Source organism: Sabethes cyaneus, chromosome 1 (genome assembly GCF_943734655.1).
Source record: "Sabethes cyaneus chromosome 1, idSabCyanKW18_F2, whole genome shotgun sequence".
In the NCBI taxonomy this organism is placed as follows: Eukaryota; Metazoa; Arthropoda; class Insecta; order Diptera; family Culicidae; genus Sabethes; species Sabethes cyaneus.
The window spans coordinates 144,855,462-144,879,061 of NC_071353.1; the positions used below are offsets into that span (position 1 = coordinate 144,855,462).

Genomic DNA, 23,600 nt, shown 5'->3' on the forward strand with positions numbered 1-23,600 from the left:
AGAGTGCCAAAAAAGTGTGAAAAAAGCGTCAGAAAGGTATCAGAAATATTTCAAAGCTATCGTAATGTTAAATATGCTGAAACTGTCGAAAGTGTTGAACAATTTTAGCCATAATAAAGAAAAAGCCTGAAACACTGACGAACTGACATGACACTCTGAAGAAAATTCTTCAAACCACCGTCCTACACATTTTGCTTGCACACTAGCACCCTCTGTTATGCATGTTGCGGAGTAGCTTGCATTTTCAGGGTTTTATACTGTAGGTTTTTTACATTTGCAGGGTTTTATACTCGAGCGCCGCGGCGTGATCATGTTGCGAAACATGCTTTTTTGAAAAATAAGTGGTTTTTAAACGTACGGTGGAATTAACGCGAGTGTCTCGTCTGTTTGTCTGTACCTGAAATGTCACGTTTGGACCAAAATTTCCAAAGCGCTCAATAGATAGTTTCAAGGAAACCAAAAACTAAAAAAACACACGTTGCAAACCTTCGAAAACTGCTTAATTCTTAAAAACAATTCTTAAAACAAGCTCAAAAACTTTCTTGTAAAACACGTTCAGAAAAAAATATCCTTCCATATAAGCTCTAAATATTCTCTGAAGACAATTCTCCATGAAAAATCAAACTCGTCGTTACACAATTTGATCATCGAATCATCGACTGAGTCCTTGGCTGATCTGAACCTGGTACCTGGTGGGCTCCACCACTGTATTCGACTCAATTCCATATGTCTGTATTTTTCCGAACAGAGAAAGTGTTGCTGGTGTTGCTGATTCGTCAGATTCTACAGTCACATAGCCTTAGTTCATGCGTAAAACAGTGTGGTGAGGAGTCATTTCCCAAGCAGCTATTTAAGTTTTTTTTATGTTTCTCTAGGGGTTTTCATGACCAATTTATTAAAACAATGAGTTCCACTAGAACCTTCTGAAGACTGCTATAAAACTTCCTTCCGACCAACAGGCTCATTCTTCAAAGTTTTTATAACCTCTTGAAAAGTCAGGGCATATAACCACAAGTAGGTTTATTAGGCTCTGCTGAAAGCACTAAGGGGCCATCCATATACCACGTGGACAACTTAGAGGGGGGTGGGGTGTATAAAAATGTCCACGCTTGTCCACGGAAGGGGGGGAGGGGGTACGGAAAATGTCCACGTGGACAATTTTTTTTTCATGCAATAGAAATTAGAAACAGCAATATAGAATTAATTATCCATATTAGCATTAGCCATTGGTCAGTGATTGTTTTTAAGTTCAAATAAAGTTTTATATTCTGATGAGGCATATCCCAAGTAACCAGTAAGCACTAAACACTAGTCCTTGGACAACATTGTATAAGCATACAGAACTATGATTAAAAGCATATTTTTCTTTATATACTTCTGTAGAACTCACATAATGCTAAAAAGGCGAAATAGCGGGTTGTTAAAATGCTACACCACAAGCATCCAATAAGCATTATCAGTGTTTGTTTGAGGCTTAAACGAAACGTCATTTTGTCTACATTATCGACGTATCGAAAAAGTATCGATGGCATATCGTTTGCTTGTTATAGTAAATAAAAATATAGATTCGGTCGGGATTTAAAAAACTAAAAGAGCAAGCGATTTTTTTTTGCTGCATCTCAAGGGGAGCAGGATAAACAGAACCATTTTTGGAAATGCTGAATAATCTTACCACCTAGACAGGGCTCGAACCGGGAGTTAGTCATGCAACCTCATTCGTTTCCTTGCCCCTTTGCTATCTAAACCATAGCGGATGTGATTGAGTGAGGTGAAATTAGTCGTATTTAAATCTTGATGATATTCCCTCTCATATCATAGCTACTTATCCTGCATTGCCAATAGGGTAGAAAAAGACGGCAACCGTCAGATGGAAGAGGGCACAAATAGTGGCCGCAGAATAGCAAAATAAGAAGTCAAGTACAAGCCGTTCATCTACACTTACGGCTCGTTTTAATGCAATTGACTAAATGCATTATATTGTTACGTTATATGCGCATATATTGCTTTCTTTAATGCTGATTTACGTTAATGCTTCTATGCATCAACAATGTTAATATACGTTTTATAAGCATTAAGATTGCTAATATACAATAGTTTGGCACTTGGGATGCAGAATTATTTCCAATATACGGTTTTAGATTAATGCTTATGGTTACTTGGGTATACATACAACAATTTGACGATTTTGAACAAATGAAAGCAGATTTTTTTGGCAAAACCGCTTACTAAGCCGAAAGACTAATATAAAATAGGTTCCTATAGCCATCCGTGTGGAACTCCTTACAAAAGCCGTGTAAAATACGATTTTTTTGCATAGCAACTTTGCACTCAATTATTGCACACCAAAATAACCTTCAAATCTTAGTATTGCACGCCTCATGCCCAATTGTTGCACAGCTTTTATTTTGAACTTTCCATTTTATTGCCCAGTTGTTTTACTTGTGGGCAAAGCTACTTACATATAAAGTAAGGAGGGGTAAAAGTGCGATTCAATGCTTTATCGGTGCAGATTGGCATGGATGGGTGACTATTTTGACAGCTTGAATCTAACATAAACTTTGGTTGCTTACGAAGCATAATTGCTAAGTTATGTGCATATGTTATGCAAATGTCCTGTTGATATCAACAGGAGGATATTACTTGTTGAAAATTTGTAGCAGCGTTTTACATCACTCACATGTCTGTTTCGAAAATACGGTGAAAAGAGTTTACAAAATATATTTCACTTTTCCGTGATTTAATCTAACCCCGTCAAGCGCTTAGCATGGTAAAAGTGCGATTCACGGACGGGGCAAAAGTACGATTCATGGACGAGGGAAAAATGTATAGCTCATTATATACAGCTTTAGGCACTATATTACAGATACTAGAAATGGAAGATCTGCAGAAAACTGTGTGCTCTACAGATGTTGGCCGAAGGAAAACAATGTTTTTCCGCTGATGAAACAAAAAAACAAACGTTTGGAAAAGTTTCGATCTAACGGAGGCTGCAATACACCAGCGCGAAATAGGAAAGGTGCAAATTGAGAATATTCCTTACCGAAACATAACGCAGATTGGAGATAATATGGTTTTGTTAGCTACTGTTGTGCTAATTTCATGGATTTGAGTTTCGCACTTTTGCCCCGCGGTATTCGCACTTTTGCCCAGCTAGTGGGGTAAAAGTGCGAATCGGCACTTGATCAGAATAAAGAAGAATTTGATTTGCAAAACACTATTACCGCCGATGATTTATAGTTGAATGTAAAAACATTGAGTTACTGCATCACTATAATATATAGTATGTTGTTGTCCTTCTTTATATCTCACGAAAATTAATAACAACTTCAAACATCGCACTTATGCCCCGCGCTACTCTACATGCTTTAGGATTACCTTAGCATCTATTATGGATCCACGGGAAAAATCGCGTTTCGGAAAACTACGGCCCCGTCACTTGCGTTGACAAACAAAAAGCAACACCGCAGAGAAGTGAACTGTCAAATGCGCGTTATAGGAAAACAGGGGTTATGACAAGAAAACAGACGTGCAATAAAATCGTATGGTGTGTAATACGTTGTTCCAATTATTAAACTTACGAATTTATCGGCAATTTGTGTTATTGTGCGAACGCAAAACCATTTCCATTTCTATTTCGTGCTAGAAGCGTTAACTCAACTCGTAAACTAATTTTTCGAGTTTTTAAAGCTGTAGAGCCCACAGACAATTCATTTTATAAAAAAAATTCACCTCATAAAATTTATTGATTTTGAAGTGCGCACCATAATGTGTCAAAAATAATTCTAATATTGTAGCAGAAATGTACCGAAAATCAAATATCAAATATATATGGAAATTCTAAATACAGTGGTAACCCGATTTTGTCACTCCCCTATTTTGTCACTCCCGATTTTGTTACGTTTACGACCCGATTATTTCACGTTTTTTACCCGATTTTGTCACGCTCTTGATTTGTCAAAAGTTTAGTTTGAAAATCATTTTCAAACATGTCAAATGTGTTAAAACACTGTGAAAAGAACTGTGTTCAACAAGTTGATTATCGTGTAGTTTCCACAAAAGTTGTTTCTTATCTCCACAACTATAATAGTTAGAAGGTTACTTTCTTTGGCAAAGTTCATTATAATAATCTTCTCAAAAATTTTGTAGAACATCATTTTGCTCTATCTCTTACTGCTTGAAAAATAAATTTCTTCTACCTTACTTTTAGGGGGGTTAATTAAAGAATCGTTCATACCACAAGAAAGAGCTTTTTACGCTGTGAAATTTCTCTGAACGTAGTTAACCAGTATAATAACCATTTCGGCGCAATTAAAAAACGCGTGTTTTCATACCTTTGGGATCTGTACAGTGAAAAGGTGACAAATGTCCACAGAGAGGTAGAAGGAAGTGCGAAACGTCCTAAAAGTGATCAGAATGAAATATATGTAGTTCGTTTTAAGTTATCTGCAAAGAAATAAGAATTGAAAAAATACCCTAAATTCATCATGGGGGTGACAAAATCGGGTCATTACTGTATGGCGAAGCTTTCAAATTTAGGTAAAACCTATTCTACCTACTTAACAGTAGATAGGTTTGCTTTTACCTTTTACCTAATTGACTTCTTCCGCGGTAGTGCCGAATCGATTAAAAAAATATTGTACCTCTAGTTACAGGTAGAGTCATTTACCTCCTTTACCTAGGACGCTTCCTATAAAACGGATATTCTCACAGCGTTATCCATCAGTTAATTTCCAATCGGTAAAAGTGAATAGTTCGACTTAACTTTACTTAAAACTTAAGACTTGCTTATACACTTATAACACACACGAACATGGATAGTATCGAGCATAGCGAGCCCCGTACTCCGGTAGATACAACCGTAGACGTCACTGCAAATAAGGAAGACAATGCGGATGTGGAGGTCAGTCCTTCGAACAACATTCAAGACTGGGAAATTGTGAGTCCAGTTGAGACAGAGAATGATATCGACGGCCAAGATGACGAGCTGTCTGAGCTGAATGTTGGTTCTTTAAAGAACGCTCTTCCCGAGGTTGAACAAAAAGAAGGACGTGGTGTGGCACCTAAGAGAGAGGACATTAACGAGCAAGGCCTCACTATCATGCGGGAACTATCTACAAGAGTTATAGAGATGGAACGTCACATTGTCAAAATGAAGGAGATGATGGCAGCTAATTCTCATACGCCGTCAAAACTGGCTGCAAATGTGAATGTTGTAACCTCAAATGTGATGGATTCTCAAACACCAACAGTTGTGAAACCAAGCGACGTACAGGCAATTGATAACGAGCCCCATCTATCTGCATACATCGCTAAATGTTATCCAACTCGCGAACCAACTACTGCTGAGCTGGTGAAGGATCTTGGATTACCCTCGTACTGGAATGCTATTAGTCTCCGTGACTACATTCCAGGTACATTCAGCGAACTGCAATTTAAGCAACTGACTTTGTTGTATTGTGTCTACAGGGAACCACATAAGTATCCGAATTTGGCAGAGGCCTACATACTTCTAATACATGACATTCATGCCAATCCGGACATTGCTATGACAACTATTGTGAAATATCTCACTAGAGTCACGGATGGCGTCATGCAGAAGCCTGTCAAAGTACAAACCGAGCGCAGCCTCGACGATAATATAGGAAAAGTAGCTCAGGATCTTCGGGCGAAAGTAGAGCACGAGAAATTACAACGGAAGGCTCTAGAGTTTGAGCTAGCTGTCGCTCGAGAGCTTGGCGCGAATCTTCGGAATGAATTGGGCCTAGGATTGCATTTGATTCAAAAGCAACTTGCTGCGGTGTATGATAAATTTGACTGTATTAGTGAAAAAATGACAAACTCAGATGCAAATTCCAAGGCCTATCATTCTAACGACCTTATCATCATCGGCATACCGTATTCCTTGAATGAAGACTTGCAGCATTATTTTCACCGTTTGTGCCGTACAGTAGGATATGCTGAGACTACGATCCCGTTGGTTGATACTCGACGTTTGGCTAGAATGCCACAAAGTGAGGGAAGCCGCAGTCCTGTATTACTTCAGTTTGCTTTTTGCGGTCAACGAAATGACTTTTTTGCCAGATATTTACGTGTCCGATCGGTTACTTTATCCCAACTTGGTTTGAAATCGGATGACAAGATTTACATCCAGGAAAATTTGCCACCGACGGCAAGACAACTGAAATCTAAGGCATTGGAACTGAAGAAAAACGGAAAGCTGCGAACCGTTTTTTCTCGAGGAGGAACTATCTTCGTTAAATTGCCAAACTCTGACCGAGAGCTGGCTGTAAGCTCCGATGATGAATTAGTTCGCTTAACTCAACAATGATCCTCCCTAGCGAGGGATCTCGACATGGAAAAGGAATACGGAAAACCGACCCACGAATTTTATTTTTAGTACGAAAACTGGTTACTCTTCAATGATTTCAGACTGTCATTTCATACTTGGAGTGACGGCAAAAAATTTTAAACAACTTAATTGACAGGTTATTAATAGAACATTGTAATATTTTTTGAAGATTGTAATCAATAAATAAATCATTTCACTCAACTACTAGTCGTTATGTTATTTGGAAGATTTTATAGTACTGATTTTGAATTCATCTTTTCCAATAGTAAATTACTCTTTTTTTTGCTCTCTAAGATTTCAAAATAACTGAATAATTATAGGAACTGCTTTCCTCCTCTGGTTTCTGATGGTGACGGTGGCAGATCCAACATAGAAAAATTCGTGGTTCTAATCGTTCAGTTCTGACTTTTTTTTCTGATGGTCGAATCAAAGTTACTTCAAAACACTGTTCAAAACATAAAATGTTTGGCCTAATGTCAAGAATTTTCAGTTTGCCTGAATCTACATTTCTCGCATTAAGCATTTATTCTTCCCCAACATAAAATTTATGTCATCAAATGCACAAATTTTTGGTTTGGTCCAGTTATAATAAGTCCTTCCCTGTACCTTGTAAGTGTTCTTGCCATCCTGCTTTTCAGTTATTTCGATACTTAACCGCAATGTAATCGAAAGTATAAAAATTACCTATTCCGTCGCCAGTCTTTGAATAAATCTGCGCGCGGAAAATTTCTGCATCATGTCACGTGCTCTAATTTCGAGCCTCGAATATCATCTACATATCTTATGTTTTCATACAAGACTTCAGTTTCAAATAAATTTTTACTGTATATCGATATAATCGGTTAACGGAAAGGAATGGTTGCGCTTGCGCACGGTTTACTTTTAGGACAGCATGTTCGTAAAGGTTTGTTTGAGTTTGAGCTTGAGCTTTGTTTCGTTGCTCTTTGTTGGAAAACTAACACTTTGGAGCAATTTCAAGTAGCACTACACGACCTAAATCACTTAAATTCTTTGCTTGTTCGCATACCATGAACTTTTTTAAGCGGGTATCGCATTTCAAATATCGGGTTTTTAATCAGACGATTGTTTACATCGGTTTAAAACTTAGGAAGTGTTGCCAGAATTAGCTTAATCGCATCATTTGTACGATGTTGCCCGTTAGAGGCTCAATAGATAGTTAAGCGCTCAATAGATAGTTTCAAGGACCAAAAACTGAAAAGAGAACACGTTGCAAACCTTCGAAAAATACTTAATTTTTAATTAAAACTCGCTCAAAAACTTTCTTGTAGAACATGTTCAGAAAAAATATGCTTCCATATAAGCTGTAAATATTCTCTGAAGATAATTTCTCATGAAAAATCAAACTCGTCGTTACACGATTTGATCATCGAATTATCGACTGAGTCCTTGGCTGATCCGAACCTGGTATTTAGTTGGTGGGCTCCACCACTGTATTCGACTCAATTCCATATGTCTGTATTTTTCCGAACATATATATATATAACATATACGAACATATACGAACAATATACCGCCCAGCTAGCTTCGAGGTACGATGCTGGTCTAACAAGCCAGTCGTCGTATGTTCGAATCTCGGCTAGGCGGTGCTTGCTAGGGTAATGAGTCAGTAGGATTGTTGCACTGGCCCCGTAATTTTCTTGTACTCTAACAGCCGGCTGCGAAGTCTGTCGATAAAGAAGGGTAATGTCTAAAGACGGTATAAACCCATGGCTTTGCTTTGTATTTTTCCGAACAGAGAAAGTGTTGCTGGTGTTGCTGATTCGTCAGATTCTACAGTCACATTTCCTTAGCTCATACGTGAAACAGTGTGGTGAGGAGTCATTTCCCAAGCAGCAATTTAAGTTTTTTTTTATGTTTCTCTAGGGGTTTTCATGACCAATTTATTAAAACTGTGAGTTCCACTAGAACCTTCTGAAGACTGCTATAAAACTTCCTTCCGCCCAACAGGCCCACTCTTCAAAGTTTTTATAACCTCTTGAAAAGTCAGGCCATATAACCATAAGTAGGTTTATTAGGCTCTGCTGAAAGCACTAATAAAACCGATTATACTTTTCGCTGCTTGCCGGCAATCGCCACAATCTAATGACACTTTTCCCTTTGTTCGACAAAGCTATTAAGCATGGAGCTTGCTGCGTAAAACTAAAAATCTAAATTAACTTGAAAATATACAGCCGTGCACAGAAAAGGTAAAGTTTTACTGTTAGATCATCGTGATCGATTTGATTTACAGCGACCATAATATTATATCCGAAAGCTCCGTAGCTCCGAAATCCGTAGCTGTGCAACATATGCGCATTAAATTTTATCCTGCACATTGGAATGTGGCTAGAATTAATCCGGTCATCCGGGTCATCCAAATTTTGTAAAAAAAAGTATTCGATTAGTCAATCTTAGTGTCTGATGAAATCACTCAAGTTGAACTCTAATATTCTTCATAATAGCAGCAATAAATCTGTTTGGTCAGCGTGCTGCCGTATTAATAACACCATAAAACTAACAGTTTTATTGCGGTTTAACAAGCAACTGCAATCAGATCATCTTTGATTGGTACGTCTTATTGTATTACTACGCCCCACTTATAATAAGATTGTGAGAGACCTGGACAGTGAATTATTATTCACAGTTTGCATGTAAGTTTTCCCAGTTCTTCCAATGTTCGTTCTTCACAAAAAATACGTTTACTCCCTCATAAAAGAAGTAAAAAATAATTTGACCAGTATAAGTCGATATCAAAAATGGCAAAAGTTGTAAAAGAGATGTATCGCAGCTAACCAGTTTTATCGCGATAATATGAGCAACCTACATAAATAAAATGGCTTACTTAAATGACAGTTTTATTATGGTTTTATAGCTAGCTATAGAGTAAGGAGGGGTAAAAGTGCGATTCAATGATTTATCGGTGCAGATTCCGAGTAAATTTTCTACATTGGCATGGATGGGTGAATACTTTGACAGCTTGAATCTAACGTAAACTTTAATTGCTTACGAAGTATAGTTGCTAAGTTATGTGCAAATGTTATTTTAGGGCGGTTTTGATGTAATTTTTCGTTATACGGCAAATACGATATTAACAGGAGGATATTACTTGTTGAAAATTTGTAGCAGCGTTTCACATCACTCAGATATCTGTTTTGAAAATACGGCGAAAATAATTTACAAAATATATTTCGCTTTTCCGTAATTCTATCTAACCCCGCCAAGCGCCTAGCGGGGTAAAAGTGCGATTCACGGGCAAAAGTACAATTCATGGACGAGGGAAAAATGTATAGCTCATTATATACAGCTTTAGGCACTATATTACAGATACTAGAAATGGAAGAACTGCAGAAAACTGTGTGCTCTACAGATGTTGGCCGAAGGAAAACAATGTTTTTCCGCTGATGAAACAAAAAACAAACGTTTGGAAAAGTTTCGATCTAACGGAGGCTGCAATACACCAGCGCAAAATAGGAAAGGTGCAAATTGAGAATATTCCTTACCGAAACATAACGCAGATTGGAGATAATATGGTTTTGTTAGCTACTGTTGTGCTAATTTCATGGATTTGAGCTTCGCACTTTTGCCCCGCGGTATTCGCACTTTTGCCCCGCTAGTGGGGTAAAAGTGCGAATCGGCACTTGAACAGAAGAAAGAAGAATACATGCTTTAGGATTACCTTAGCATCCATAATGGATCCACGGGAAAAATCGCGCTCAGCACATCGACTTCAGCAAAGCATTCGACAAAGTTCCACACGCACTGGCAGTAGAAAAAATGAGGTGTATGGGGTTACCAACTTGGGTAACACAGTGGATCCAATCATACATTACCGAACGCTCTGCTTTTGTGAGCATCAATGGTACTAATTCGGCTTGTTTCGAGGTGCCATCCGGTGTACCTCAAGGCAGTCATCTAGGACCCTTGATATTTGTACTTTTTGTTAACGAGCTGTGCAGCCGTTTGAGCTGTTCTAAACTTATGTCCGCAGACGACTTATTAAGTCCAGTCCGCAGACGACGCAGACGAAATTAAGTCCGCACTTGATGGGTGCGCTCTTCAAGGCGATATTAATTCTCTCTCACGATGGTGCACTCTGAACGCCATGGAAGTTAACGTCACGAAATGTTGCGTCATATCCTAGTAAACCATTTGGTTTGTATATTTCGGTTGCAACTGAGAGATACGAAATCATATCCGCACGAAAAAGTTATATTTCACACCACATAAGAACATATAAGTACCAAAGTGGAGGGAATATACGTGCAAAAATTTTGATACGATTAAGATATAACTAAATGCTACAACCATCTATACCGCTTTACAATTCACAGCCATAAGTTGTATATGACGATACGCACGACCGCAAAACAACTTATTGTACACTTCGCTTCGACACACCCTAATCATTATGCAATTCCAATGTAAAATTGACATGCTTACGACTTAATGTGCACTTTCTATTACGATCTTGTGTTATATGGGATCTTTTAGCAATCTACGTGACCCCCTGCAAAACGATTACACTATCGGGCAAAACCATTTACGTCGAGTACAGGCTATTAAGGATTTGGGCGTTACTATTGATTGTAAAGCCAGGTTCAATGATCACATCTCAACAATAACAGCTAAGGCTTTCGCAATTCTAGGTTTCGTGAAAAGAAACACTAAAGCATTCCAGGATATATACGCACTTAAATCGTTGTACTGTGCACTTGTCCGCAGCATTCTGGAATACGCTGTTATTGTATGGGCCCCATAGCATGCTGTGCATATCAATAGATTAGAGGCTATCCAAAAAAAATTCCCGAAGATACGCTCTGCGTTTTCTGCCCTGGGACGATCCTATAAATCTACCAGCCTATGGGGAATGCTGCAAACTGATCGACCTGCATTCGTTAGCTGCGAGACGGAAATTATTGCAAAGACTTTTTGTTTTCGGACTACTAAACGGAGATGTTGATTGCAGCTCTCTTCTAAACCAAGTTAACATCCGTGTCCTCCGAAGGCAACTCCGGAATCATTCCCTTCTGTGGCTGCCTTCTCATCGTACAAACTACGGCAAACCTTCGAGAAAAGGTGTAATCACTATGAAATATGCATTAATTGGCAAATTACCCTATTGTAAATTTTATTGTGCTGTATACGATTGGACAAAACTTGTAAATTAAACGTTCAAAACACAATTCAATAGCGATATATGAAACCATATTTCCTTTTAAACAGCGCTAGTAAAGCATAAATCGGTGTGGCCATCTCTGAGAAACGTTCGACTAGTTAATTGACCACTTGAAAACCCACATTTTAAAACATAACTTGTGAACTGTTTGATTGTTTTTCATAAAACTGTTCCGAAACTTTTGCGGCAGCAAGAGCTTTCATTTGATACTAAAATGGTTGAAAGCGGTTCGGCGGTTCTTGAGAGGATCGGGTCACGTAATTTTCACATTTTTGCTCATAACTTTTAAACGCAACGCCGGACCACAAAATAATTCAATGATCTACATCATACAAATAAGCGTGAAGGGAACGAATGAGTTTAGCTTTAGCCATGGTCGAAAAATAGACGACTGAAGTCAAGCATTGTTGTTGTTGTTGCTGTCGTTCTTGTTCTTGTTCTTGTTCTTGTTCTTGTTCTTGTTCTTGTTCTTGTTCTTGTTCTTGTTCTTGTTCTTGTTCTTGTTCTTGTTCTTGTTCTTGTTCTTGTTCTTGTTCTTGTTCTTGTTCTTGTTCTTGTTCTTGTTCTTGTTCTTGTTCTTGTTCTTGTTCTTGTTCTTGTTCTTGTTCTTGTTCTTGTTCTTGTTCTTGTTCTTGTTCTTGTTCTTGTTCTTGTTCTTGTTCTTGTTCTTGTTCTTGTTCTTGTTCTTGTTCTTGTTCTTGTTCTTGTTCTTGTTCTTGTTCTTGTTCTTGTTCTTGCTCTTGTTCTTGTTCTTGTTCTTGTTCTTGTTCTTGTTCTTGTTCTTGTTCTTGTTCTTGTTCTTGTTCTTGTTCTTGTTCTTGTTCTTGTTCTTGTTCTTGTTCTTGTTCTTGTTCTTGTTCTTGTTCTTGTTCTTGTTCTTGTTCTTGTTCTTGTTCTTGTTCTTGTTCTTGTTCTTGTTCTTGTTCTTGTTCTTGTTCTTGTTCTTGTTCTTGTTCTTGTTCTTGTTCTTGTTCTTGTTCTTGTTCTTGTTCTTGTTCTTGTTCTTGTTCTTGTTCTTGTTCTTGTTCTTGTTCTTGTTCTTGTTCTTGTTCTTGTTCTTATTGCCATGAGAACATTATTGTTTTTAATTTAAAATTTCCTTCAAGAATATTTAAGGACAAGCAGTCCTAGCTTTACTTTGGATTTTACCTCAGTCTTAATTTTCTTAAAAAAAAACCTATTATTATGTTTTCTAATTTGGAAGATGTTATGTTGGAAAATATGCAGCAGAATTCTAAAGTTTAGACAAACTGGTAAAAACAAAAACCGAAAGAAAACCTACCGTTTATCACGCTGTAGGTGGCCAGAATGTGCGCCATGCTGGTGGCAGGTGAGGTAAGCGCAAGCCCCAGAAAGCAAAGCAGTGCTCCGGCGATGGCCACCTTCCGGTAGGAGAACTCCTTCAGCAGGGGCCCAACGAACAGCCCGGAGAAGTTCATCATTACGTCCAGCGTGCTGATAATGATGGCCGCCCCGGTAGTGCCGACGTGCAAATCGTGCAGCAAATCGCCAAACAGCAACCCAAACGAAGGTTCGATCGAGCGAGTGGCCAACTAAAGATAGGCGAATGGAAAGAAGGGAAAATAAAAGGAAAAAGAAAACAAAAGCACGTGCCAAAGCGACTAAAGACGGATTCAAGCAATCCGCACACGGTAGCTTACGAGAGCTGCATACTTACGTTCACCAGACTAACGCCGAAGGTGGCCACCCAGCCCCAGCCACCGTCCGGGGCAATTTTCCTAGCTGCCCGTACCTTCTCCATGCTCCCGACGGCAGGATGTGAGCAATTTTCAACCGGTTTCCACAATTGCCAAACCGTTCACCATGGGCTGACGGCAGTTATCAAAACGAACTGAAATCGGAAATTGGACAAACATACGAAAATAAATAGTTAGATTTTTGCTGTCAGCAAACAAATGGCACGGACTATCGATTGCAAACACAAAGCCTCCGCAAAATAAGAGCAAAACAAACATTAGCGACCGACCGACCGATGGCAAAATAAATGTGCACAACATTATCGCAAACATTCTAGTAGGTAGTAGGTATAGAGTGATTTGGTGCAGCCCGGTAATTGTCATCAACGTTCCACGGGGCTATGCTATCGCACCTCTATTGTTATTATTGGCGACGATAAGCGAAAAATGTTCTGCAATTGAAGCTTTCATTCCGAACGACTGTCCCGACGGACTCAAGTGACTATCGGTACAAGGTCAGCGGGAGCGCCATTATCAGAATTTATGATAGCTTTGAGTGACAGTTTATCTGATTGTGACACCGGAGTTATGTTGAATATAATTTTAAATTTCACATACTGCTGCGGTTGTATTTACGCCTCCGAGTTATATTTGCACAAATTTAAACTGCACTGCAGAGAAACACGTTCTAGGTATGCTCCTTTCCCGTGTGTCAAACGAGCAATTATTGATCGCACACGTTCGTAGCACACAAGGTGCGGCCCACAGAGACCTTGCCCGGGACACTAAACTTTTCCATGATCGTTAATTACCGCCACCAGGCAACCCCTATCCGCCGGCGCGGCCCCAGCCAGAGTCGGTACAATCGGCGCGATAATCGTTGCACATTGTAGTTCAGCTATTATATTTATTATCATCATCATCATCATCATCAGTGTCTCTGATGCAACGGCGATGCACGCGTCAATCGTTTAATGGGCCACCGCCCGTATTCTGGTGCAGCAGTTATCATCTCTGATCGTATCACGAGATCAGCTTCCAATCGGTGGCGATAAGCGCCGAACAAAGGGGACGTCCTCTAAGCCGGCACTTGTCACTTGCGTGAGATACATACTGAATTCTCCACAGTGTCAATTGATTTTATAACGCATCACGGATCTGCTCGACTGATAAACAAGAAGCTGGCCGTTTGATTGATCTATCGCGGAGCGACGCTTACGTCGGTCGTACAGCGTAAACAAAGTGCCTGGTAACCCAGTCACATGATCACTTGGAGCACACTTGGTGCGACGACATAGTGTCCTGCATCGAAGAAATGGCTCAACATTGATTAAAGAGTTCGGTCAATTAAGGATGCTGTACGAACCGGCTTAAACCGTTCGCCATCAGTTGTCCCATCAAAACAATTGATTAACTTATAGTAACCCAAATCCAGAGTTACTCATTCAGTATAGAAAACGTGCCAACGGCAGCCAGAATAATTTGTTTACCAGCTGTTGCGTTGCTGCTGCTGCGATAAAGTTGTTTGCATGCGGGTCCATCCGCCGAACGACGCGCGCTACTGTTGACGAGAACGTGAACCGACGCGGCGGTTTGTCTAGCAATTACCGCTGCTGGCTGCCCGGCAACAAGGATCAGGGTCGCTGCTAGAGCTGCTCTGTTGGATTGCCAAAGTTAGCACCTCGGTCCGGTCGATCCGAACGCGACACGAAAATAGCAAGAGGCGCTAATTGGAATTTATTTGCGAAAACAGTGCCAATTGAGCCATCCAATCGGTTGAGCGGTTGACGTATTTTCCGTTGCGTGAGCTGAGTCAAACGATGTGGATAGGACGTGACCATGAAAATTATGTGTGGAATTATCAGTATCCAACTGAGATGAGAAGGGAGATTTTTGATTCAGAACACTTTTTGGCAATCTAACATTTGAAAATTTTTTAGTGATGCTGAGCATTACTTAAAACGTCTTTTCGACTTTTTATTCGAGATTAAAGTAACACGATAATGCATTAAACTGCATGGAAGGAAACAAGTTTACATCTCGAGGAATGTAAGCAAACCACCCGAGCTACCATGGGAAACCTATTACAAATAAAGTAAATGTCGGAAATCTTTTATCTATCGGCTCTTGCCTTTTGCCTCTCGCTTCCTGGCTCTTGGCGTTTGGTTGTTGGCTTCTGACGCTTGGCTATTGGCTCTTGCCCCTTGTCTCTTGGCTATTTATTTGAAATATTATATCTCAAAATAAAAAATTACACATTTCTTCCGATTCTGACCAGTTTTTGTAGCGTTTCCGATTGGAGAGCATTCTAACCGTAATTTTTTTTTTCACTTGTAATATATATTTTGCAACCTTCTGGGTCTAATCCGTCCCACAGAAATTCGATGGGGCTTATATCCGGCGATTGCGGTGGCCATTCCATTATTTTCAACACTACTTGGGATTGTTTCGATAAAACATTGTTTTTGCACAGTTTTGATGTTCGGGTCGTTGTCTTGTTGGAAAATAAATCCGTTGCGATGATGTGACGCTGAAGCAAGTAATGGTAGTACTTTTATGATCAATTTTTCCGATGGTTTTTATCAGATCTCCGACTCCATCGAAGCTAAAACTACCCGTGACCATAATAGAGCCACCACCATGCTTAACTGAAAGCGCTATACATATTGCTCAATATGACTTTCGGCGTCTTTTCCACTACCTCCGTTTATTGCCGAACAAACAATTCGAATTTCGATTCATCGGACCGAAATAAATTTTTCCAATCATCAATCGTCCAATTTGCATGTGCTCAAGCGAATGACAACCTTTTCTGCTTGTTTACGGGTCCCAAAAGTGTTTTTTTCTTCGCGACACAGCACATCATGCCAAACGCATTTTGGATTCAATCAGCATCTTTGGCTCGAGCAGCACGTTCCTCACTTTCGTCCATCAGATAGGTTATTGATGTGTGGATTAATGATGGGAATACTGTTTACCGGACAAACGCTGCTGGTAGGATCTGTAATCAAGATAGACTTTTATGATTATGGTTATGTGTCGCAAGCTAGCTGCTTGTCGATGTGTCGCCAATTCGATTGTTATGTTATGATGATGTTATGTGTCGCAAGCTAGCTGCTTGTCGATGTGTCGCCAACGAAATCCGCTGACCGAATGACGATGCGCACCGTAAGGCAAGCAATGTTTCAAATACAACCTTTAAAATTATGCCACGGATGAGACTCAAAAGCTGCCTGCCCGATGTGTCGCCAACCAAAGCCGCTGACCGAATGACGATACGCAGCAAAAGGCATAGCAGCAAAAACCATATCGTTCGCTGGCGGAAGAGTCGATAGATTCTTCGGTTTATCAGCGTCTCGCTTGGTGAATTTGGATGACTTCATTGCCTTAGCCGGGGAAGCAGGAACAGCTAGAGCGTAAATTAAATACAATCATAAGCGAGCTTAACCTATAGCTCATCTCCTACATATTTCTGTCATCCGTGCTAGGGAACCATTGACGTGAGAAGATGAAAAACTAAAAATAATGAAATGATGAATAGTCGTCTAATATTTTTTCAATTATTAAACGTCTTTTAGGGAAACATGTAATCTACTATGTTGTAATGGATATTTTGAAAAATTTCCAATCGATTGATACCAATATCTCTAGAATCTATTGATGACTGAAGTACATGTTCCCTTTTCGTTTTTCTAAAGTGCTCCCCCTTATAGATAGAATAGAAATCAAAGACGTAGTCCTACGTCAAAAACCGAAAAATCTATGTTCGAAGACGTAAACAATGAAAAATTCATATCAGCCGAATGGAGGCAAGACCGAAAAGACATGACTTCTTTTATTTAAAAGAAAGCATAAAATGGTTCTACTACTCCATATTTTACAAGAAGAGATTCGATACTAGAGCTAGAGAAAGTTATCTTAAAATTAGTTAGGTAGCAGTCGCAGCATGTGCCCTGAATTATCATCTATAAATTGTTCACAATATCTAGCTTCTAAGGCAACAAGTCAGTTTGGCTGCTCGCCATTGTTTATACGAGTAATGAGAAGTAAATTACGCGACAATAAAGTGACGATAGGGTCGAATTCTTGCAGAGCGCTGGGACAGTTGCACCATCAACGAGCATCGTGCAGCGTGTACGGCGGGATACTCTGGAAGCGAAAAAAAACACCAAGTCGAGTCACGACTATGGCGCAGTAATGCTCGGTAGTGCAGCTTTACTAGATATCGAGGGAGCATTTGACAACGCCTCCCACAATTCAATGGGGAATTCAATTCAATGAGGATCTATTTTAACGACAAAACCAACTAGAGGTTGCCCTCAAGGGGAAGTCTTATCTGCTATGCTGCGGTCTCTCGCAGTCGATGATCTTCTAAATAATTTGGCTGACAAAGGCTATGAAGTAACATGATGGCATAACAATCATAGTGAGGGGTCAACATCAGTGTACTATTTCCAATAGAATGCAATCTGCCTTAAACTGCACACTTAACTTGGAAGGACTAAATGTAAACTTAGAAGTAATAATATGATTTGCGAGAAAAAGGATATATAGCATTGGCAGCTGGAGGAGTCCAATTGAAGCTATCCAAGCATATTAAATACTTAGATGTTGTGAGTGACCGCAAGCTAAATTGGAACGATCATCTAGAGTATGTAATTTTAAAAGCAAACAATGCCGTTTGAGTCTGTAACAATACTTTTGGCAAAAAAGGGGGACCTAAGCCAGAGTCAATTCACTGGGTCTATTCGGCAATTATGAGACCCAGATAACAATACGATTCGCACCATACTAATGCGACGGCTTGTGACTTCACAAATATGAGCTTAAAAAAGGTTTAATACACAGCACACCCTCCAAAGCCCTAGAAACTCTTTTATATCTTCTTCCGTTGCACTAATTCGTACAGCTTAAAGCACAAAAAGCTGCCCTTAGGCTTCGTCGTGCTAAACAACTTCAAGATGGAGATTTCAATGGACACCTACGAAACTGAATGTAAACTAGAACAAGCTTCGATATACCCTTCAAACTAATCGAAACCGATCACTGCACATGATGGGAAGAAGGCGATCCTAAAACTCGCCCAGGATCACTCTGGTTATCAAGAAAATTCAATGGAATCCTGCCCTTTCTCGCTGATTGCTAATTGATTTGATAATTCCTTATTGTGATGTACCACCAACGGCAACACGAGCGGTGCCGCAGTTATTTTAATTTCAATAATCACATTCACATCGAAAAATTGTCTGCATTGAACAAGTGATAGCAATTAAAATCAAGTTAACACCAAATTAAACACTAATTCACCGCAACAAATGCGCAGTAAAACGTATTAAAACCCAATGTTTTGTTTTAATGAATACTGTTGGTCCAATAAACTTTATCGTGATCAGCGGAGAATAACTATTCTTTCTATCTACATACAACCACGTTTTCATCCTTAAAAGGACGGTTTCTGGTGATTGATAAAAATGTTAGAAATTTCCACGAAGCTAACAATGTACAAAACCCTTATTAGACCGGTAGTTCTTTATGGGCTTGAAGCCGTGACGCTGCTCACGGAGGAAATTCGCGCCCGTGCCGTGTTTGAGCGGAAAGTGCTGCGGACGATATTTGGCGGAGTACAAACTGAAAGCGGAGAGTGGCGGAGGTGTGTGAATCACGAGCTACAGGCATTGCTTGAGGAGCGTCATCTAGCGAAAGTTAGCAGGCTACGGTGGGCCCGACACGTCATAAGGATGCCGGACGACAGTGCGACGAAAATAGTCCTCTTCAACAACCCCACCGGCACCAGGAACAGGGAGGCCCAACGTGCACGATGGCTCGAACAGGTCGAAAACGATTTACGACTTCTGAGACGACTAGGGAATTAGCGACGAGTGGCCCAAGACCGAGTTGAATGGAGATCCAACCTGCGTTGGTTGCGGCTATATGCAAAAGTTCAACCGCTAAATCACTGCTTTAGTAAGCTTTCTTCTCGATTTTCTTTGGCAACAGAACAGAACGCCTTAGCTGTTCGGCAGTACACCATCTTTGGCAATGGTAAGCCCATTCATCAATTATTGTTTGCCGTTCCTTGCAGTTCCAACACTTTAGTAGTTCAATACTAAATAAACGGGTACAGTTGCAGTACCGCGTAGCGTAATTCCTCTTTGGCAGCAAAAAGTGAACAACACGAGCACAAATTGAAAGGTACTTTAACTTTGGCTCTTTTGTCCAAACTGAAATTGAAATCCTCCAGTTTGTTCAACGTAGGTGATGGAATGACGGACCACGAAAAATAGGACGGACATTCATTTTTCAAATTGTGCGATTCCAGTATCTACGTAGCACAGCCGATTCTTGTCGCTTGTCTGGTGTATAACAAGAGGTAAGCCGGCGAACAGCATTATTCAAATGCTAGCATAATAACGCAGGCAACGAGGGAAAGGTTGAATTTTTCACCGTCGCTGGTCACGGGTGGCATTTTCTGCCACGTTTTCTGCTTCTAAATGCATTATTATCAATGTACTTTTTTTGTAAGCCGATTGGAACTTAGGAGACCTGAGAGGTTGACCTGTCCGATTTTGTTGTCAATCCGTTTTCTTATTGCGAAAAAAAGTGAAACACCACACGTCTCTATTGCATTTTTTTTTTCCATGTTGGGTATTTTTATCACTGCGACCATTTGTTTGATCTATTGTGATATATTCCCCGTTTTATTATAGCTATGTTGTCAAGATGACGCACCACTAGCAGAAGTGATTGTCATTGTTTGACTAATAGCATTTGTCCAGCCCGGTGATGCACTTCGGATGAAGTGCACTACGGCGCTGGGAGTTGTTCTCCAAATATCAGAGGGTTCTAACAGCCCTCTTTCGAAGAACCTTAATCTTTTATTGAGAATTGCCGGACATCGGCATAACAGGTGTTCCGAGTCTTCTTTTTCTATGCCGCAGAAGCGACATATATCATCATGAAGTTTTCCCATTAGCTTCAGATGATAGCGGCTCGGACAATGTCCTGTTATAAGACCAGTATAAATGCTTAGATCTTTCTTCGAAAGCTCCAGTATTTTGCGAGTAATTGAAACGTTTGGAGAGATGAAACGTTTCGACTGCCTAGCATTGAAAGTGTTATTCCAATTTGATTCCACTTTCGTACATTCCCATGCTTTTAGCTCCATTTTTAAAGCAGAAGCAGATAAGCAACAGAAGGGCTCAGGTCCTACAAATTGATGAGATGATCCGAGTCTTGCTAGTGCATCAGCTCTCTCATTTCCATCAATTCCACAGTGACCTGGGACCCAGTACAAGTTGACTTGGTTACGACGAGACAATTTTTGGAGTGATTGAATACATTCCCAGACAAGTTTTGATGTGCATGTCGCCGACTTTAGAGCGTTTAGAGCTGCTTGGCTGTCGGACATGATGCATATATTTGAATGTTTATAGTTCCTGCGCAAGCACACAGTCGTACATTCTAGAATTGCTTGTATTTCAGCTTGGAATACAGTTGGCCATCTGCCCATAGAAATTGACATGTCTATTCCTGGGCCAGTGACTCCTGCTCCCACTTGATTGTCCATTTTTGAACCATCTGTATAGAAAACTGTCGAGCCTGGACGAATATCGGGACCACCATCTTCCCAGGAATCACGTCTAGGCTCAAATACACGAAATATTCGGTTGAAGTTGTATTTTTTCTCCATCCAATCTTCATTACTGGTTACAAGAGGATTTATACTAATAGTTTTTAGAATACTGAGATGACCTGTTAAGTCCCCTTCAAAAAGGTTCTTTGATCTTTTGATCCTCAGAGCACTTTTTTCAGCTTCTAATTGTATAAACTGATGCAATGGAAGTATATAGAGTAAAGCATCCAATGCCTTCGAAGGTGTACTTCTCATTGCACCTGTTATTGAGAGAGTGGCTAGCCTTTGAAGTTTTTCCAGCTTTATTTGGGTAGTTTTCTCTTTCGTTTTTGGCCACCAGACCAACGAAGCATAGGTAATCCTGGGTCTGACAATGGCCGAATAGATCCAATGGATCATCTTCGGTTTCAGTCCCCATTGCTTACCAAACGTTCTTTTACATATCCATAGAGCATTTGTTGCTTTGTTTACTGCTTGCTCTAGATGTGTGTTCCAATTGAGTTTTCTGTCAAGAAATACTCCAAGATATTTAACAGTGTCTGAAAGTTTTAAAAGTGTTCCTTTCAATCTGATGTTATTTAATGTAAATTTTTTCCTTCTCGTAAATGGTATGATAGTAGTTTTATTGGCATTTATGCTGAGACCCTGCCTATCACACCATGATGAAATCAAATTTAAAGCCATTTGCATTCGGTCAGCGATAATAGAATCAAATTTTCCTCGAACAATTATGAATATATCATCTGCGAAGCCAATTATTTCAAAGCCTAGCGCCGTCAACTTTTGAAGAAGATCATCAACTATTAAAGACCACAGTAGAGGTGATATTACGCCTCCTTGTGGGCAACCTTTTACTGCTCTAATGCTTATAGATGAGCTTCCAAGGCTTGCTGATATCTCCCTTTTTGATAACATTTCGCTAATCCAGTCGATAATGGATATATCGAAACCACGTTTCGTCATAGCCGTAATCATTGAATTATGAGATGAATTATCAAATGCGCCTTCTATGTCAAGGAAGGCACCTAGTGAAATTTCTTTCGCTTCAAAAGACTTTTCTAGTTTTTTTACAACAGTTTGTACTGCTGTTATTGAAGATTTGCCTTCTTGATATGCGAATTGATATTCGCTCAAAGGATCTTTGGCTAAATATGATGATTTTATATGCTCATCAATTATTTTTTCCATTGTTTTTAACACAACGGACGATAAGCTTATCGGCCTGAAGGATTTTGGTGAAGTCTTATCCTTCTTATTAGCCTTCGGAATGAACGTGACCCGTACTTGTCGCCATACTGCTGGTATATGACCTAGTATCAGGCTTGATTGAAAAAGGTTTGTTAGAATAGGTGTTAAAAACGCCTTGCCCTTCTGTAGTAGTACAGGAAAAATTCCATCCCTACCCGGTGATTTGAAGGGTTCAAAAGTGTCAATCGCCCATTCAACCTTGCTTCTTGTAAAAATTTTTTTGGCCAAAGTACAAGCATCATTTCTGTTTCTATCTAACCCAGTCATTTCACTCGCTATTTCGAGAATGTCTGTCCTGGTTTCAAGATTTACAGTTCTCAATGCCGGTGCACTTTGGTCTCCGCATGTATTAATGATTGAACAGGGAAAATGTGTTCTCATCATTAACTCTAATGTTTCCTTAGTTGAGTTAGTAAAAGAGCCATCCTCTTTTTTCAAAGTACCTAACCCATTAGAATGATCTTTAGCGAGGATTTTCTGCAATCTAGCAGTTGCTGGAGTATTTTCAATGTTTTCACATGTGTGCCTCCAGTGAATCCTCTTTGATCTTCGTATTTCCCTATTATAGGCAGTGAGAGTTTGTTTATACTCCTCCCACTGTTGTGTTCTTTTTGCCCGGTTAAATAATTTCCGAGTTTTCTTTCTAAATTTCTCCAAAGTTTTGTTCCACCAAGGTACATCTCTATTCGTAGAGCGTTCCTTTGCAGGACAGCTTTCGTGATAAGCTTGTTGGATCAGGTTTGAAAGTTGTTTTGAGTTGTCCTCAAGTTCTTTACATGTCCTTGAGCAGCCTTTCAAGTTCTTGACTCCAACCTTCAGTTTCAAATTATACTGATCCCAGTTTGTTTTCCTGGGATCTCTTATAATTTCCTTAAGTTGCTGATTAGCTTCGTAATCAAACATGATTTGCTTGTGATCGGACAAAGATTCTTCATCCGATACGTGCCAATTTTTTATTTTATCAGTCATCGTTGGACTGCATAGTGTTAAGTCAAGTACTTCTTGCCTTATTGCGTTTACAAAAGTTGGCTCTTCCCCTTTATTGCATATATCTATATCATTTGATGATATATAGTCTAAAAGGAGTTCACCTCTGTTATTGGTATCTGTGCTGGCCCAAACAGTGTGATGGGCGTTTGCATCACATCCAATTACAAGTGCTTTGTTTTGTTTCTTGCAGTAAGAAACCAAATTTACCACTTCTGGTGGAGGTACTTCACCCAAATCTCCTGGAAAATATGCAGATGCTACGTAAATTTCAGTCGTGCCATGGGTCGTTGGAACCTCCATCATTATTGCTGTGAGATCTTTTGTAATCAATTCTGTAATTGGAAAACTTTTTATGTTTTCACTTACCAAAATGGCAGCTCTTGGCGTGAGCTCACCTTCGGCGTAAATCAATTTACACGACTTTGTAGGAATTCCTTGTATCCTACCTTTATAGGTCCAGGGCTCCTGGATCAGTGCTACATCCAGGTTGCTTTCTGTGAATCTTCT

At 39.7% G+C, this 23,600-nt stretch overlaps 1 protein-coding gene across 4 annotated transcripts in view; it reads right to left on the reverse strand.

The window, feature by feature from the left end:
* Nucleotides 1-23,600, reverse strand: part of LOC128732804 (uncharacterized) — a 126,550-nt gene that overhangs the window by 48,961 nt on the left and 53,989 nt on the right. For all 4 annotated transcript variants that reach the window (XM_053826201.1, XM_053826200.1, XM_053826202.1 and 1 more), the window contains 2 exons: nucleotides 13,204-13,377; nucleotides 12,808-13,078 (listed from right to left, as the gene is read on the reverse strand). In XM_053826201.1, coding sequence (XP_053682176.1) covers nucleotides 12,808-13,078; nucleotides 13,204-13,287 — 355 coding nt within the window. In that variant the 5' untranslated portion in view covers nucleotides 13,288-13,377. The remainder of the gene's footprint in view (nucleotides 1-12,807; nucleotides 13,079-13,203; nucleotides 13,378-23,600) is intronic.